The sequence below is a fragment of the Tenrec ecaudatus genome, chromosome 1 (genome assembly GCF_050624435.1).
Source record: "Tenrec ecaudatus isolate mTenEca1 chromosome 1, mTenEca1.hap1, whole genome shotgun sequence".
In the NCBI taxonomy this organism is placed as follows: Eukaryota; Metazoa; Chordata; class Mammalia; order Afrosoricida; family Tenrecidae; genus Tenrec; species Tenrec ecaudatus.
This window is the reverse complement of record NC_134530.1, coordinates 321,799,173-321,818,381: the sequence shown is the minus strand read 5'-3', so window position 1 is coordinate 321,818,381 and position 19,209 is coordinate 321,799,173. Positions and strand designations below refer to the sequence as shown.

General features: G+C 45.3%; 1 protein-coding gene across 3 annotated transcripts in view; it reads right to left on the bottom strand.

Annotated features, from left to right (window-relative positions):
• Nucleotides 1-19,209, bottom strand: part of KIF13A (kinesin family member 13A) — a 213,625-nt gene that overhangs the window by 125,812 nt on the left and 68,604 nt on the right. For 2 of the 3 annotated variants that reach the window (XM_075533463.1, XM_075533469.1), the window contains exon 3: nucleotides 5,519-5,531. The exons of the other annotated variant lie outside the window; for it this stretch is intronic. In XM_075533463.1, the coding sequence (XP_075389578.1) occupies nucleotides 5,519-5,531 (13 nt within the window). The remainder of the gene's footprint in view (nucleotides 1-5,518; nucleotides 5,532-19,209) is intronic. 3 annotated transcript variants of the gene reach the window in all.

Below are 19,209 nucleotides of genomic sequence, written 5' to 3'. Positions count from 1 at the left end.
TGATTTAATTAAAAATATTTAAAAAATAAATAAAATAGAATGATCCCAATGATCAATGTTAAACCCCCACCCCCACCCCTGAGGGGGCGAACAACAGAAACATGGGTGAAGGGAGACATTGGTCAGTGTCTTAAAAGGGAGAAATTGGTCAGCGTAAGACATGAAAATATAATAATTTATAATTTATCATGGGTTCATGAGGGTGGGAGGATGGGGGAGGGAGGGAGGGGAAAAAAGAGGAGCTGATAACAAGGGTTCAAGGAGAAAGAGCATGTTTTGAAAACGATGATGGCAACATATGTACAAATGTGCTTGATGCAAATGGATGTATGGATTGTTATAAGAGCTGGTAAGCACTCCCAATAAAATGATTTTTTTAAAAACTAACTAACTAAGTAAAATATCCGCCTGTAGCTAATGTCTACCAAATTGAATAGCACAGGTTTCAAACTCATCGCATCTCAGAAAAGCCTTTAGTTTTTAGAAAGCCATTCAAGCAGCAACAGAACATACTGACATTCAGATTATAAAAGCAATGCTGAATAAAACCACATTTCACAGGGCATAAAAACTCACTGCTCTAGAGTCAATTTTAGCTCACAGCAGCTCTGTATATAATGAAGTAGAGTCAACTCCTAGCCCCCAGCCCAACTTTTTTTCCCTGAGAAATGTTGAGACCATGTATTAGGTATATCTGTGTTTCTTTGCAAGGTGCCTGGTGGTGCTGTGGGTTAGGTGTTGGACAGCAACCCAGCAGAAAGGTCGGCAGTTCACATCCACCAGCCACACTTTGGGAGCAAGATGAGGCTGACTGCTTCCGTAAACAGTTACAGGTTTGGAAACCCTATCAAGGGTTGCTCTGAGCAACCTTGGTGGCTTTGGTAGATTTGGTTTGGATTTACCTACCAAAAGCAACAGTTTTATTTTACTGTAATGCCATGCTCTTCTGCTCAAGATAGTTTAAAATAACAAACATATATGTAAAAAGAGAGATTAGGCCCCTAGAAGTTGAGAGTAGGTTCTAGTCTAATTTACAAATAAAGTAAAAACACTTTAAAGTGAAGCTAATTAACAAGATATGATCATTCAAGTAAATCACAATGTATTAAACACAACAATCATGCATACAAAATTAACAACCTGAGGGGCGGGGGGAATACAACCACAAAGTATACAGATATTTGCATTTTCTACCCATTCTTTCTTCTGGCCCCAAAAGCCCCAATGCACACACAAAGCGTTCTATAGCCCCTTTGGTATGACAGGAAGAATACTAGACGGGCCACCAGGGGGTCTAGGTCTGGAGCCAAACTCTCCCACTGGATAGTCTTGGACAATTCATTCCTTCAGCCTCAATCTCCTTGATCTTGAACATAAGCGGGTTTGAACAGTCTGATTCAGAAATCTCTCCTAGCTCTGCCGTGCCAACTTGGCACGTGGAAAGTGCTCAGTAGCCACTGAAGGGCAGAAAGAAAAGGGAGTAAGTAGGAGAAGAAATGCGTTTCTTTTCCCTGTGTGTTTCAATGTGGCCCCTTTGGAATGACAAGCTACTTGAGGCAGGTGTGACAAAAGTATGAAATATGAAGGTATGGGAATCCTAGGGTCATGTGGGAATGCAGGAATGGGGCCACTATGACAGAGGACATTTCGCTGTCCTCCAGCAATAAAAAAACCCACTGCCATCGATTGACTCATGGTAACTGTGTAGGACAGAGGACAACGGCCCCTCTGGGCTTCTTTCTAAGAGCAGACCTGCTCCTCTTTCTCCCTGGGAGCTGCTGGTGGAAGGGTGTGCAAGAGAGCGACTCCCCACCGCCTGCAACTTTCCCACTTTCCCACAGTCTTGCAATTCCTCTACGACTTTAGAAAACGCAGATTCAAAATGACGGGTCTGTTGATAAGGGAAAACCCACTTACTGCACACAGAAAATTATGAGAGAAGCATTTTGAAAATATTCTCTCTCCCAGTCAGTGGCATGTGTTTTCATTCTAACGGTGCCTGAGCAGAGCCGAAGCTTTTACATGTAAGGAAGACCAATCTATGGATTTTTCTTTTTTACTTTCATGGCTCCTGCTGCAGGTGTCCTACCTAAAATGTCACTGGCAACACCACGGCCACTTAGAATTTTCCCTTCTATCTTCTAGAAATTTTACAGGTCTGCATCTTACAAGTAGGTCTAGGATCCAACTGGGTTCCGTTTCGTGAAGGGTTTGAGGTGTGTGTTGAGATTCCTCGCGCTCCATTCCCACATCCCTTCTCTTTCTGTGCTTCGTGTGGTATTTCCAGCCACCATCTTGCCTCATTTGCCCTCTGTGTCTAGATCTTTCGTGCTACTAAACCCTGATACTAAATTTTCACCTTTGGTTTTGCTTTTTCAGACTGATATTTTACAATGGGCATTTTCCTAAATCTGTTGACGCAATTCCTTATAAAGTCCAGTGCTTGTCAATAGGTAAGATAACTCTGTTTTAACATCAAAAGCACATTTCTCCTTAAACATCAAAAGCACACTGAACAACGACAGCCTCCCTGCCATCGGGTCAACTCTGGCTCGCGGCAACCTTACAGAGTTTCCAAGATGATGCACCTTTTAAAAAAAATCATTTTATTAGGAGAATTATGCATCTTTAGGGGAGCAGGCAGCCTGCTCTTTCCCGCGGAGTGTGGCTGGTGGAGTTGAATCACCAATCTTGGGGTTAGCAGTCCACCATCTGACCCGCAGTGCCATCTGGGGTCTTTTATTTATCTTTATTTGGGGAGGGAGTGACTTTTATTTTTAAAAGGTATTTATTTTACACTCTACAAATAATAATGTGACTGTAGGTCTATTTCTCTCTTTATTATTCCTGCGCTTTTTTTGTCCCTGGTTTGCCTGTGTCTCCTTATGTGTGATTGTGTGATAGAAAAGGCATTTTTAAACTGACTGGAATCATTAGAGACCGATAGGCTAGCAGGGGTCCTCAAACCACGGCCCACAGGCCACATGCAGCCAGCCGAGGACATTTATCCGGCCCGCCGGGTGTTTTTGCCCTGTTTTTTTTATTTCAAAATAAGATATGTGCATTGTGCATAGGAATTTGTTCATAATTTTTTTTTAACTTATAGTCCAGTGCTCCAACGGTCTGAGGGACAGAGAACTGGCTCCCTGTTTAAAACGTTTGAGGACTCCCGGTAGAGATTGGAATTGAGAGAGCCGAGTGTCTGGGAGAAGGGCTGATTCTGTCTCGTAGAGTCAGCATGAGCCAAAATCAACTAGCTGGCAGTGAGTTTGAAGCTAGAGATGAAGTGTGCTCAGCTGAGAGAAGTGTAGCTTGTGACCCAACGGGCCATTTCTGACCCCAGGTCGGAACATCAGCTGCCATTCAGTGACTCGCGCAAACGTTTTGCCTTGTGTGGCCTTTACCACAGCTGCTACGCTTATATTCCTACCACGTTACCATTAGGACGTGGGGCTGGGCTTCTTCATGCAGCACATGTGCCCTGACCAGAACACTGACTGATACATTCGTTGAGACCAAAGTCTCATTGTTTAAAATCAGCAAGATTTCATTTGTACATTATCCTCCTCAAAATCACCTCTCCTTTTCCACACGAGGCTTCAACACTCATGTAATTCCTGCAACAACCAAAAAAAGGCTGATATATATGCTAGACATTTTTTATTACTCTATGTTGCATATGTGTTTTTTTAATTATTATTTCCAGTTGATCTTTAAATTTTCCAGATGTTCCTTGTGGCAAAAAAATTTTTTTCTAAAGACTTTGTGATTGTCATGGATTGAACTGTGTACCCCCAAGACACGTGTCAACTTGGCTGGTCTGTGGTTCTCAGTGGTTTGGGGATTTATGGGATAATTGAGCAACTATGCAATGAGGTAATCAGCTCCCGTGATGCGATCTGTCAATCACTTACAAGTAGAATGGAGTGGAATACAACAGCCCTGATCAGATGGTCTGCATCACCTTTCGTGTCTCAATAGATAAATGGAGAGAGACGTGAACAGAGGGGGGATCTAAAGCTACCAAGAAAGAGGAGCTGGGAATGGTCATGGTCCCTTGGACAAAGGGTCCCTGTGTTGAGAACCTCCTAGACTCAGGGGTAGATGCCAAAACATATGGAGATCTCCAAGGGATACTTGGTCCCCTGGTGGTAAAAGAAGACAAAGACGTTTCCTCAGATGTGACTAACAAAGCCTGCCCTAAATTTGAACTTCTTAAACTGTGAGCTGTATAAACTTCTGTCTGTTAAAACCACCCACTTAATGGAATTCCTGATATATTAGTATTGGAAAACTTCAGGCAGTATTAAAAAAAACAAACAATCTTGCTGAGTGCATACATGCTGGATAAAAAGCACTCAAAACATCATTATGTAATGTGTCTGTGTAGCTCAGTTCAATTCTATTATTTCTCCCTCATTAAGTGGCCATATGTGGACTTACGTAGTATTTCACTGCTTTTTTCTGTGATGATAGAATTAAACATATTACAAGATTGACAGTCTGTTCTGGAACTTCTGGGACCCAAGCTTTCACGCCTTTCTGAGAAAGAGGCCCTTGCTACAGGATGAACACTTTTGCTAGCGGGTTTCCAGTTCATACAGGCATGGGTTTATTCCAAACTAAACGTGTTTAAACATGCCTCAGTGATCAGTGGATGGCTGCAGACAAGTTCTCGCAGTAAGAAATTAGTCTTGGTCTCATGAAGATGCCTTTGGGCTTCCAAGGACATCGGTTCAAAACAGAGAGGCCAGTCCAAAAGGTTACAGCACCTGTGTTTGCCATATTCCTAAGGAGGTCGTCTGGATAGCTTTTCAAGCAGGACACTCATGGGGACTTGTGAGGAAGAGGTGTGGAGAAAATGGAAAGCCGTATTGGAGAGGACAATGCCAGGGAAGGTGTTCTGAGGAGCTGTCTTCCCCCCATTATAATGTAGCTGCTCTTTCTTTAGGGTAGCCAGGGCCACCCTGTGAGAACTTCACCATTGAGAAACCTCGCTCCTTCTACCCTACAGGACCGAGTTTGCCACTGCAGATTTAATTTTGTCCCCAAAACTCAATGAAAAGAAACACAATTTGAGTCCCTCAAGGATACAGTCATCTCCGGCTTGTGACTTGATGTGGTTATCCTCCATTGTAACCTCCTGCCATTCTCCATCCCACCATCTGGCCTTTGGAACCCAAGTAAGTGGATAGGTGAGCAGTGCGTGTGTACGGTTCCAGGTCACCCTCTAACGCAACGTGGATTACGATGTGTGGTTCTCTGTCTCTGAGCCTCTTTTCAGCATCAAACAAAAAGAAGCCCCAACACACAACGATTGAGCTGAGTCCAGTGCAGGGCAACATTCTAATCTCGTGCTACTGCCAACAATGTTTGTTCAGCATCGGAGTTTTATATTAGACTGCTCTTTCTCCATGCAAGGAGACGGAAACTTCACGTGCTTTATTTGTGACGGGTGAACTCCTAGATTTTTGCACACACAGCCAGTACACATGCCACACTTCACATCCGTGCTTACCTTGGGAGGTTTCCTTAATGGATGGAAACAAAACCATTGCCGCGGTGGAGGTAAGGAGGGTTGTCAACACGGCAGCCGCAGGAGAGGGAAGCAACGGAGAGAAAGAAACATAAGTAATTCAGTATCGGGAAAACATGAGCTGAAAGGTGTTTTGCCTCATGAAGATTGGACGCCTAGTTCAAACAAATCTGATAACCTCTCATGTTGGTTAGAAAAATTACGAATGGGTATAATGCATGTATCCCCTGGTTTAATCGAATGACTCCACAAAGCCATCATTTTAATGATTCCAGGAAATGTCAAGGGGAGAATAACTAGATAAAGAATGATGCAGTCATGACTTTTTAATCCATTTTCACACATGAAAGCATTTTCTTTAAATAGATACATGTTTTTCTTTGTTTACAAATTCTCATGCAAGCTTATTCGGGTCCATATATTCAGTCTTGCACTCTGATTGACTGCCTGACATAATTCTAGGAGCACAGCACATGGCTCAAAACTTAAGAACTTGCAAGATTTTTAGCAAACTTTTTCCCCCTTTCTTTTTTTAAATCAGTTTATTAGGGGCTCATATAACTCTTATCACAATCTATACATACATCAATTGTGTAAAGCACATCTGTACATTCATTGCCCTCATCATTCTCAAAACACTTGCTCTCCACTTAAGACCCTGGCATCAGGTCCTCATTGTTTCCCCTCCCTCCCCACTACCACCTCCCTCATGAGCCCTTGATAATTTATAAATTATTATTTTGTCATATCTTATACTGTCCGACATCTCCCTTCACCCACTTTTCTGTTGTCCGTCCCCCAGGGAGGAGGTCACATATAGATCCTTGTAATCGGTTCCCCCTTTCCAACCCACCCTCCCTCCCTGTATCAGCACTCACACCACTGGTCCTGAAGGGATCATCCGCCCTGGATTCCCTGTGTTTCCAGTTGCTATCTGTACCAGTGTACATCCTCTGGTCTAGCCAGATTTGTAAGGTAGAATTGGGATCATGGGGGGAAGCATTTAGGAACTAGAGGGAAGTTGTATTTTTCATCGGTGCTACATCACACCTTGACTGGCTAGTCTCCTCCTCTAGACCCCTCTTAGGAAACTTTTTATTGAAGTTTTACATATAATAGACATGAAATGTTTACATCATAATTTCTCAGCTCAATGAATGCTCAGACTATGAACACCCCTGTACATATTAAAAGATCAATTTTCACCTATCAGTGATGCAGGATTGACTGACACTGAACTTACACAGACTCTGAACGGAATGAAGGCTCAAAATCACAAAATATTAAATGGACTTGTTTTGTAAGCGCGCTTCTCGTGTGCAAAAGTAAGGAGTCGGACAATGATTTCCATATTGTGATAGTTCCTATTCTTTCTAATGTGTGATTCCTAAAAACAAAAAACAACAACCAAACAAACTATGACGCCATCCAGGCTGCTAAAATTTCAAGGTACCTCTGGCTTAGTGGTTACCCATTGGGCTGCAAGGTCACTAGTTCAAAACTACCAGCCGCACCACGGGAGGAAGAAGAGGCGTTGTACTCCTGTAAAGCGGTACCATCAAGGAAACCCATAGGGGCAGTTCTGCCTTGTCCTGTAGGGTCGCTGGGAGTCCGCATAGATTTGATGCCAGTGAGTTTGGTTGGTCTGTATTTTGTTTCAAACAACTTGAACTACATATATCAAACCTCCAAATAGGTTGCCCTCACCCCCTTCCCCTTTTTACTACTTGGTCAACTTCTGAGACCATCAACTCACACCGCACACTGTAACATAGGATGAAGGGGTTCTCCTGGTGGTTTCCATTCACACAGGAGATAAAACTGTTGGGACAAGAAAGCATTTTTCAGAACAGAGGGCACAGGCAGCCAAAAGAGCCAGGCGCCTTTTCTCCATCTCTGAGTGTTTCGACACTGCTCGCAAAGTCCCCAAGGCCCCAAACAGAACCCAGAATGCAGAAGCAGGGGAAGAATGCCTGTGAATTCCACAATCAGGTGGACAATCTTAGAGAGGTGGGTTCTGGGAAAGAAAACTCTCCTATCACCTGGAGGACCAATCGCCGCCCTAATGCTTTGTGATGCTCCTGCTGTTGAAAGTATCCAGGAGGGCCAGAAGAACGCACAAACTTACCTTGGAAGAAGCCCAGGCAGAATTTTCCTTAGGAGCACGGATGGTGAGATTTCATCTCGTGTTCTTTAGACATGTTATTGGGAGAAACCAGCCCCGCAGAAGGACACCGCGCACGCTTGGTAGAGCAGATCAGCAAAGAAGAGAGGGAGACCCTCCAGCGGACGGCTATCTTATGGGGTCAAGCCTATCAACTGTGAGTCCAGTGCAGGCCTGGGCAGTGTTTCATTTTGTGGTGCATAGATCGCCGAGTGCAGACCCACTCGAAAGCATCCAACCACAGCAGCACGACAGGGAAGCTAAGGTCTCGTTTCAAAACTCCACAAATCAGCTGGTAGGGAACGAGCCTCCCCATGTCTTCCAGTATTTCCCTGGGAAAGCCAGAAACAATAGGAAGATGGTTTTGCTTCAAGTTTTGGAGGGAGTGGTACCTAGAATAACTGGCGTCTCTGGCGCCCACCAAGCAAGTCTCGGCATATTTGTGCTACAGTGAAAACACACGGTAGGCTTTAGTTCTAAGAAAGCCATGGATTTTAGTTCCAACAGTTCTGCGAGGGAAATGTCCGACCGAGAAACACTGCCCTCAAAAGCATGTTCTGAGCAGGCGGAGCCACAAGGAAAGCTTCCCGCATCGCACTCTTGACGGGTCTTCTCTTACTTTGCTTACTTCACCGTTAACAATCCATTTAGGTAACTATTTGATAGTAGAAAAGAAGTCACTTGGGCGACAAGAAGACACTCATATGAAATAGCATGAGATGACTTAATAAAATACAAGTTTCCCATGGAAGGGGTGAGGGGCCAAATAACAACGGGATGGAGGGAGGGAGAGAGAGAGAGAGAGAATCGTAATGGTAATCCCAGAGACCTCTCCAGAATTCTCATGTACTTAAAATTTTAAAAATAATTTTATTGGGAACACTTCCAGATATTGCAACCATCCATATTTCCATTAGACCAAGCATAACTGTACAAATGCTACCACCATACCACTCTCCCCCTCTTGTCCTACAAACCCCAAACCTGTTGCTGTGAATTCACTGCTGACCCCATGGGTCATAGTAGACCCCTTCTCCGCAGTTTCCATTTTTTTTTTTTTTCAGAAAGAGATCGCCAGGTTATTTTTCTAAGGGGTTGATGGTAAACCTGAACTATTAGTTCTACCAAAGACGTCTTTGACACCAACCAACAGCCAAGGGCGAGTGCTGGTTTTGGTGAGTCGTGTATTGACCTCAGCCCTCCATGCAACAAACTGCTGCTCCCTTCCACCAGGGCTGGCTTAGCCGCCTGCCGTCACACCTCCCGGGGAGGGAAGGAAGCCACTGAACTCGGCAGCTGCTGCCCAAATGTTCTCAACGCCTAGTCTAGAGCAGGCGTCGCCCAATTCATAACAGTAGCAAAATTATAAAGTAGCCATGAAAATCCTTGTATGATTGGGGGGGGGGTCACCACAACATGAGGAACTGTATGAAAGGGTTGCAGTATTAGGAAGGTTGAGAACCATGGGTCTAGAACGAGGATTCTTGCTACCAAAGGCAAAACACTACGTTTAGTGCAGCCTTGCCCTGAGGTGTGAAGGCAGGTGGCTAAGAACCTCAGTGACTGCCTCAATCCCCGGATACTTCCTCAGCCTGAAGAAAAATGCTCAACATACTAAGGAGTACTATCACTGAATACGATAAATTTGTCGGGGGTGGGGAGGGAATTGATGTGGGATTAGAAGAAAAAAGGGTGTATGAGGACGCACACTGTGAACATTTATAAGATTCAGCAGACCTATCGCCACTGAGGTGAGTAACTCAGAGCGACCTTACAGGAAGAGGCAAAACTGCCTCATGGGCCTTCCTACACTGGAAACCTTTCTGGAAGCAGACTGCATCTTTTTCCTACAGGACACCTAGCTCACTCTACAACACGAGGCTCCTTAGAATCAACATAAACCTGCTGTCCCGGTGTTGACTAGCTTCATCAAAGCCATATGTAAGCCTTTGCAGGCCCGTCCAGCCTTTTGCTGCCATACTTGAGCACAGGGAGTGAGAACATCGCAGCTAAGGGCATCCCCAGTTAACTAAGAACAACAGCTCTTCAAACAGGGCCGCACAGCGCCCCCATGCGGGCCCAGCTGCCGGCTCCGTAGAAGGACGATGCCAGGGACACTCAGGTAAGGGTAAGTGCACTTCTGACCACTCTACTGCCCGCGCTCTAATTCATCATCCCCAAAGGTTTGGAATTAGATAGCCTCCTCTCCATAATTGAAAAATGCCTATTGTGAGACTCTGTGCACTGTAAAGACATAAGTTGAATTTGACCATCCACAAGCCAGCAAAGTAGTGCTTCTAGGTCTCAGAACTGGGAGCAAAAATAGAAAGAGCAAAGGGATGCTTGGATTAACTATTTTGCAAGGAAGCAAAGCTTCTTCTCCTTCCCAAGACAAGCAGGCCAATTCCTTCATGCCGTGCAGAGTGTGCATTCACCACATGAACCACACAACTCAAGTAACCTCCATGCCTTTGCCTGGTTACACTTACACACACACACACACACACACACACACACACACCTATCATATCTTCCCACCTCTCAAGCCTCAGCCAAATAAGCACAGGAAGGCCTCTACACTCCCCACTATCACGACCTCAGTGCCGCCTCCCAATCTAGACTAGACGGCAGCATGTACACAGATATAGGCAAGAGATAAAACTCACAGCACATGGAACCCAGGAACAGGAGGGTATCGATCTCAATGACTGGCACATAATCACGCACCCGCGGTCAGGGGGAAGGACAACAGAAACCAGAGGGGAGGGGAGATGGCAGTCGGAGTGAGATTTGAAAATAGTTAGCAATCTACAGAACAACGGAATATATGTATGAATATGTCAGATACACTTGATGTATGGTTTGTAACAAGAATTGTAAGAGCTCCCAATAAAATGATTGGGAAAAAAAGAGCCTTTTTGGCTGTCTGCACGTCACCATGGCAGGTGGCAAAAACAAGTGCCATATAAAAGGTGGTAAGAAAGGAGCTAGGAAGAAAGTGTAAGTGGGTTGATCCGTTTTCTAAGAAAGATTGGTATGATGTGAAAGCACCAGCTTTGTTCAAGGTAAGAAACATTGGGAAAACACTAGTCACCAGGACTCAAACAACCACAATTGCATCTGACGGCCCCAAGGGTGGCGTTTTTTAAGTGAGCCTTGCTGATCTGCAAAATGCTGAGGTGGCCTTTAGAGGATTTAAGTCAATTACTGAGGACATTCCGGGCAAACACCGTCTGACCAACCTCCATGGCATGGATCTTACGCGGGACAAGGTGTGCCCCATGGTCAAACATGGCAGATGGTGACTGACGCTCATGTTGATGTCAAGACTGCTGATGGGTATCTACTTCGTCTGTTCTGTGTTGGTTTTACTGAAAAATGCAATAATCAGCACTGACCGGCAGGTCCGCCAAATTCGAAAGAAAATGATGGAAACCATAGCCCGAGAGGTGCAGACATATGACTTGAAAGAAGTGGTCAATAAACGGATTCCAGACAGCACTGGAAAGACAGAAAAGGCTTGCCAGTCTACTCATCCTCTCCATGACGTGTCTGTCATAAAAGTAAAGATGCCGATGAAGCCCGGGTTTGAATTGGGAAAACTCGTGGAGCTTCATGGTGAAGGCGGCAGTTCTGGAAAAACTACTGGAGATGAGACAGGTGCAAAAGTGGAATGAGCTGGTGGCTATGAGCTACCAGTTCAAGAATCTGTTTAAAATTCAGACTTAATGCTGACAAATAAAAGGCCTTATTGTGGAAGAAAAAAGAAGAAAGAAAGAAAAGAAAAGAAACCACTGTTCTGTCTGGACCTTTTATTTAAAGGCACTCAATCAAAACCAAGAGATAGAATATTATTGAGAGAACTTTTCTGCAGCCATTCACTTATGCCAAAGATACATTTACACATGATTGTTAGAATAATCTTGTGCATAAATGGAAAGAAAACGATGCTCAACACTATTAGTTATTCATTAGGAAAAGGCAGATAAGGACCACTTAATATCCACCAGTAGTCTATTGTAAAAGAAATTTTTAAACCACTTAAGATTAAAAAGGTAGCATTGACCCAAAGACTCAATTTCAGAAGGGTTGGGAAAGGAGGAACAGCAGACACAGAAAACACAGGGTGGGGTTGAGTGAGGGTGCGTTGATGGGACTGCACAGAATGAGCTGAACAAAAATTCCTTGAACTGTTGAATATGAAACTGATGGTCTGCTCTGTATACCTTCACCCAATGGACAGACTCTAGAAAGTTTAAAAATGAACAGAAAACCCCATGGGCAACAAGAATTAATATTTAACTGGAAAATAACCCAGCAACAGAAAGTTCAGACTATTATTGACTACACACACACACACACACACACACACACACACATTCCTAATAAAAGGGTCTTAGTGAGGATATAAGAAATTGGAATCCTTATTAGTTGCTGGTGGGACTGTAAAATGGTATAGTCACTGAGGGAAAGAGCTTGGGAGTCTCAAAAGGTTAACCAGATGACTCAGAAATTCCGCCCCTAGGTATATCCCCTCAGGTCTTAAAAGCAGCAACGAACAGATACGTGTCGCTGTGGAAATGACCCCAGTGCCTCTCATCAATGAATGGAAACATGAAATGGAGAAAGCCATGTGCTCCAGTGGAATAGTATCCATCCATTACAAACACTGAAGCACCGGTATTAAAAGCTTTAGACTAAGTGCAATATGCCAGACACAGAGGACACATGTTGCACTATCCCATGTAAATACCTAGACTAGGAAATGCAGAGACAGAAAGCAGAGTCAAGGTTACCCGAGGTGGCTCAATGGGTTCAGAGATTCTGTTTGGTGCAATTAAGTTTTGTAAATAGCAGTGATGTGTGCACAACATTAAGACAGTCATTGATGTCGCTGAATTTTACATGCACTAAGGATACAGAGGGTTGGGATGGCAAAACGGCACAGAAACACACGCAGTCAAAAAGGATTGCTAAAAAACCCACAGGCACTTTCAGTTGAACAAAACTGTTACAACGTGAAGCTGTTGCTTCTCTGCGCATCTTCTGCAGGCTGGGCTTCCCTCTGTCCAATCCTGCTCTTTGGTTTATGCCACATCAAAACTGCAGGGTGGGCACCCTTCGGGGAGTCAAATCATGTTCCTTCCCACAGTCACAGAGGAGTCTGAGGAGTGGTACAGCGGGTGGGGGGCGCTTTCCAATGAAGCGCTCTTGGCGTCCCTTGCTGCCCCTGAGAAGGTGGCACTGAGGGAAAAATCCTCCTGGAGCAGCTCTGCTGGCCTCATTCTCACCAACACAGGTCTCCATCTGAAAATGGATTATTCCGAACAAATGAGAAAATCCATCAAGATTACCCTTTCAGAATCTCAAGAAGCAGTGGCCACTAAGCCTTCTGAGCTGACGGACCTCACTGCCTGGTCTGGGAGGTCCCGTGCAAAGCCACTGTTTTGACCGGCGCCCTGATGAGATGAGCAGTATGTGTTATTTTCTGAGAGAACCACTGGCCACAGACACATTTCAAAAGGGTGTGTGTGCACTCAGCCCGCCTGGGTTATGGGCTCAAACTCTAGCAATTCTTTTTTACTTACCCTCCAGGGTGTATATAAAACCACAATGAAATCAATTCATTCATTGGTTAAAATTGGCTAATCATTAAGCAGTTGATTCAATGGATTAGTTTAACTAACCTAATTAATTTTACAGCTAAGGTGGAGAAAAGACCCCATGAAAGGCTGGGCTCCCTCCATTCCTCACCAGTAGCTGGCACAGCCACCACCTTAACAGTTTGGTCTTCAGTTTTCCAAATGCCCCCGTGACTTCAAAGCTCAACCACATAGCTTAGCACTTCAGAAAATGTTTGCGTCTGATGGCAAACATATCTGAACATCTGAAAGAGCTGATTGATTCAAGGTGAGCTAGAGGAGCAGAATTTAAGCACCAAAGGAACTGTTTGCTTCTGAAAAGTATGTGGCTTCTAAAATGTATGTGATTTAAAACAGATATGCTTCATGTTGGTGTAGACAGTTCACATGCCCAGCTGTGCACTGAACTGCTGGAGGTCCAAGTTCACCTGGAGGTGCCTTGGAAGAAAGTCCTGGTACTTCTGAAAGATCAGCCACTGAAAACCCTACGGAGCTTTTACCCTGGCACACATGAGGTCACCATGAGTCGGAATCCACTCGATGGCAAGTGGTGTGGGAGCCCTAACAGTTGGGAGCAACCCTCCGGCTGAACAACAGCAGTGAAGAGTACAGGAGATGCTCGGGAACAATAAGCAGCACGGCGGTGAGGGCAGGAATGCTGAAATAATCGAGGGACCAAAGCGCAGCAAAAGCCACACTGACTTTGACTTCGGTGTTGCGATTGCCATGGAGGTTTGTGAAACAGCCGTGGCGCCGTCCCATCTGAGTCGCGAGGCCAAGACCCAAGAGTAAATGACGCGGCCAGTGTGAGCAGCCAGGAACCCAGTGGGAACCTTCCTACTACATGAGACGCGGGCTGCAGCCCTCCTAGTTGTGAGCGAGATGCCCTTGGAAAGTAAGAGCTGTAGGTCTGCCAGAGCACGGAGACCGGAGGAAGAAAGGTGTGCCTCTCCTGTACCATGTCTCGGGGGACAGCAGCACTGCCGTGTAACATGAGGTGATATCAGTGTGGGACTCCAAGAGCCAAACTCAAAACTGCAGGGCGAGGTGAGGAATAAGGACAAACAGCTGCAGTTAGACTTCAGTTTATATATTGTTAGACTTTAGTTTATATATTGCTGACAGCAGGAAAAATGACTTCAAAAATACACTGGCAATTAAAAAAAGTTAACCCCGTGCACCTTCCTTTAAAAAAACCCAAACTCATTTCTTTTAAAATAGTAATAGTTCTCATTCCAATTAATCTGTTCTCAAAGTCAAACTCCTCTTGTTGACAGCACCTCCTTCATTTTTTTCTTCACTTCTTTTTTAAAAATCATTTTATTAGGGGCTCATACAACTCATCATAATCCATACATACATCGATTGTGTAAAGCACATTTGTACATTCACTGCCCTCATCATTCTCAAAACATTTGCTTCCACCTAAGCCTCTGGCATCAGCTCCTCATTTTTTCCCTTCCCTCCCCGCTCGCCCCCCGCACCATGAACCCTTGATAATTTATAAATTATTATTTTGTCTTATCTTGCCCTCTCCAACGTCTCCCTTCACTCACTTTTTCTGTTGTCCATTCCCCAGGGAGGAGGTCACATGTAGATCCTTGTAATTGGTTCCCCCTTTCCAACCCACCCTCCCCCCGCCCCCAGCCCTCCCAGTATCACCACTCACACCACTGGTCCTGAAGGGATCATCCGCCCTGGATTCTCTGTGCTTCTAATTCTCATCTGTACCAGTGTACATCCTCTGGTCTAGCCGGACTTGCAAGGTAGGATTCGGATCATGACAGTGTGGGGGTGGGGAAGCAATTAGGAACTAGAGGAAAGTTGTATTTTTCATTGTTGCTACATCACACCCTGACTGGCTTGTCTCCTCCCCTAGACCCCACTGCAAGGGGATCTCCTGTGGGCTGCAAATGGGCTTTGGGTCTCTACTCCGCACTGCCCCCCTTATTCACTATGGTAAGATTTTTTGTTCTGATGATGCCTGATCCCTGATCCCTTCGACACCTCGTGATAGCACAGGCTGGTCTTCCCCTCTTATATGTCATCAAATTGCTGTCCTTTCATGTCCCTCTTCAATTGAGGAAAGAAAAAGAGTTGCACAGAGTGAAGTTAGGTGAGTCAGGTGCCTGGGGCAAGAGGGGGGAGCTATTTTTTGCCAAACACCGGTGCGCTGAGATGGCTGCATGAGCAGGTGCACTGTCATAACGGCAAAGCCAGGCCCTCATCTGCCACAAACCAGGCCTTTTTTGTCGCACATTGCTATACAATCTTCTCAGAACCTCTAAATAGAAAGCTTGATTAAGTCTAACCTGGTGGAATGAACTCCAAATGCACTACGAATCAACATATTTGTCCATTTGTCCATTCAGGAAGTTGACAGACATAAAGAACACGGTTTGTCATCAATCAACATTTCACCTTTTTTTAAATGAGAAAACCACTCATACACTGAGTTTTTCCCATAGTACTCTCCTTGTAAGCTGTGTTCAACATCACAACCATTTTCTTTCCCGAGCAGGAAACAAAATTTCACAGCTGCATGCTGTTCTCTTAAATGGGCTATCACAAAAAAACGAGGTTCGAGCTAAACTACTTTTACAAAAAAATTCACTGTGACCAGAGAGAACTTTCCCAGGTCATGGCACTGGGTGCACTAACTCAGAATGAGTTGCTCAATGCTCACCTAATGGGAAAAATGTGTACTATGAAAAATCCTCCCAGTGGGGTTTTCCATTGGGAGAGGCAGCAGGGGGCTACCCCCCCTCCCACACACAGACATAGACACATTCACACTCTGTATACACACACACACACACACACACACACACATTTGTTCTACATCCTTCTGGAATATTTAGCTAAAATAGCTATAAGAAGTACTCTCACACAGTGTTGTTGTTGGTAGCCATTCAGCTGGCTGCAATGCATGGTGAACCCATGTACACACAGGAGCTGCCGCCTGAACCTGGGCCATCTTCACCAGCCCTGGAATGTTCAAGTCCAACATCGGAGTGACCTTGTATTCTGAGTTCCTCCAAACACTGGGGAGTCAACTGCTAGTACTATAACAGACAAGATTCTATTGTGATCCACACACCTTTCACTAGCTAACTATCAGAAGTCCATCATGAGCCACCCCAACCCCACCACCACCCAGTCTACCTTCCACTGAAAGTTCCTCTGAAACCTGGCCTCCATGGGAGACCCTCCGGCATCACGTCACAGCACAGGCCACCGGGAAAGGCCAATAGATGGGAAGCAGAGAATAGTGGTAGGAGTTCAGACAACCCTCAGAACCCAAACTCACTGCCATCCAGTCAGTTCCAATTCACGGTGACGGCATAGGGTAGTATAGAACTGCCCCAGTGGGTTTCCCAGACTGTACACCTTTGTGAGAGTAGAAAGCCCCATCTTTCTCCCACGGAACAGCTGGTGGTTTTAATCTGCCAACCTTGCAGCTAGCAACCCAGAGTGTAGCACAATATGCCACCCGGGCCCCTGCCAGACAACCCTTAAAACTCAACTACACTCATTGCCATTGAGTTGATTCCAGTTCATAGTAACCTGATAGGACAGGGTGGAACTGCCCCTGTGTTTCCGAGACTATAACTCTTTGCAGGAGTAGAAAGCCTGTCTTTCTCCTATAACAACCCTGGGTCTGCAGTAATCCAGCTCTGCTGACCTCAGACAAGCTACTTAAACCCTCTGAGAATTACCAGGGAGGCTTGCAGGAAGTCAGCCTCCTTTATAAGAATTATGCTACGACATGAAAGTTTGCTCTGTTTTTTCCCCCCTAGGGAAAAGGCAGGAGCAGGTGTTTAGCTGCAAACCCCACAGCAAAATCCACCTGGCTGACCACACCGGCGTCTGGCCCCAGGTCCCTCTACACCTAACTACAGACGCCAATAAACAAACCTAAGGCAGCAAAATACGAAGGAGCCAAAGGAATAAGGACCGATTCAACTTTAAAATCGAAGCGACTTTATTTTTCAAAGTGGACTCATACATAAAACTGCATCCGTAATCCTCTCAGCCTCAATAAATCTAGAAGTAGTGTTGAAGGACATGAGAAGTGGGCACTGAATGGTCAGGGAATAGAAACAGGGCCTTGTGGAACAAAAATCTTAAAGTTCCCTTCTCCAGAGTGCCTCTCAAACACCCAGTCATCCCCCTCATAATAAGCCTATAGAACAGCGCAGAGCTGCCCACTGTGGGTTTCTGAGACCCAAAACGAACTAATTCACTGTCATTAAGTTGATTCTGACTCATAGGGCCCCTTATAGGACAGGATAAGAGTGCAAATCTTTACTGGAGTAGAAAGTCTCATTCATTCCCTTATGGAGTGGCTGGAGGGTTTGAACTAACAACCTTGAGGTTAGCAGCCCAACGCATAATTCACTATACTGCCTGGGTTCCTCTGGATAGAAACCCAAGACTGATAACGTTTCCTCTTGAGAACACTTGCAAAGCTACAGATAGCAAATCGTTGTTTTCATTTTGTTTCAGTGCCTCTCTAGCTTCTGAATGCACTAAGAACGTCCCCTCCTAACTGAGAACAGTCAAGGGAGGAAGAATAGGGCTGGGGAAGGAGCCCAGCACTAATGCAGTGGGTCCCTGCTGGATTCTGGAACATCCAGTGCGTTTTTCTCAAAGCACAAATTTCAGGAAGTGATGTTCCCTGATACTTGGGCGCAATATTAGCCAGATGCATCCTTTTCAACAAATTAACTCTCTTCCCCTTAAAACCAAGAGCCCTGGTCATGCAGTGGGCTGAGGGTCAGTCTGGGAATTGAAAGGCTAGTGGTTCAAACCCACCAACCAGCCTGCAGGAAAGCTATGCGGCATTCCGCTTCCATAAAGAGTTGCCACCTCGGACAGCCCATGGGGCAGTTCTACACTTGCCAGCAGGGCTCCTGCACTGGAATCCAGAGCAGCAATGGGTATGTGCTTTTTATCTTAAAGTTATGTAAAGATAACTTGATAGTGAACATGGGAGCGTCCAACACCGCTGGTCCTTAATCACAATGGGTTAGCTGCTCAGAATCAGACCCTGTTGTGGTAGTTGGGAAATGGAAGCCTGACAGCACTTCCTACAAAGCCTACCCATGCTATTCAGAGATACCGTTGCCCGAAAAGCAGTGCTTCAGAATAAATATTATTATTTTTAAAATATTATTTTCTATTTTTAAAAATCATAATAAATTCAACACAAGTGTATATACACACCATGGCGCTCCTATGGGCTGTATAGATAGATGTCCCAAATCAAATGCCTCTGCGGCTCGAATGGAAAGTTCTGCATGTTATATTGGCTTATTTTATCATGGAATCACTATACACCAGTTAACAGCTTCTCTGCCAAACACAGGGGAGTGACAACGCCTGAAGTGCTTCTCCTAGCAAACACTGGAGACGGAGACGGGCGCCGCATGCCCCGGGCCCGGGTGAGGCTGTCCCTGTGGGGTGCTCTCCTGGGTGCTTCACGCAGGTCCTGTGCCTCGTCGCCATGGCTGCCATCCCCATGGCTGCCATCCCCAAGGGGAGAACCCAGAGAAAACGCTTGGGCAATTGCTGGGGGCTATCCAGTTGATTCTGACTCACGGTGACCCCACGTGTTATGGAGTAGAACTGCCCCACTGGGGTTTTCTTGACTCGTGCAATCTCTAAAAAACCAGACCGCCAAGTCTCCCCCTCCTTGATGCCACTCCATCCCATTCTCACTCCTGCAGAGGCTTGTGGTAGGTTTCATCCTCCAACCTTTAGCAGCCAAGGGATTAACCAGGGTCTCTTTGCCAAAGTAAGATTAAGGACTATAGAAACCAAACCGAACTCACTGCCATCGAGTCAATGCCGACTCACGGTGA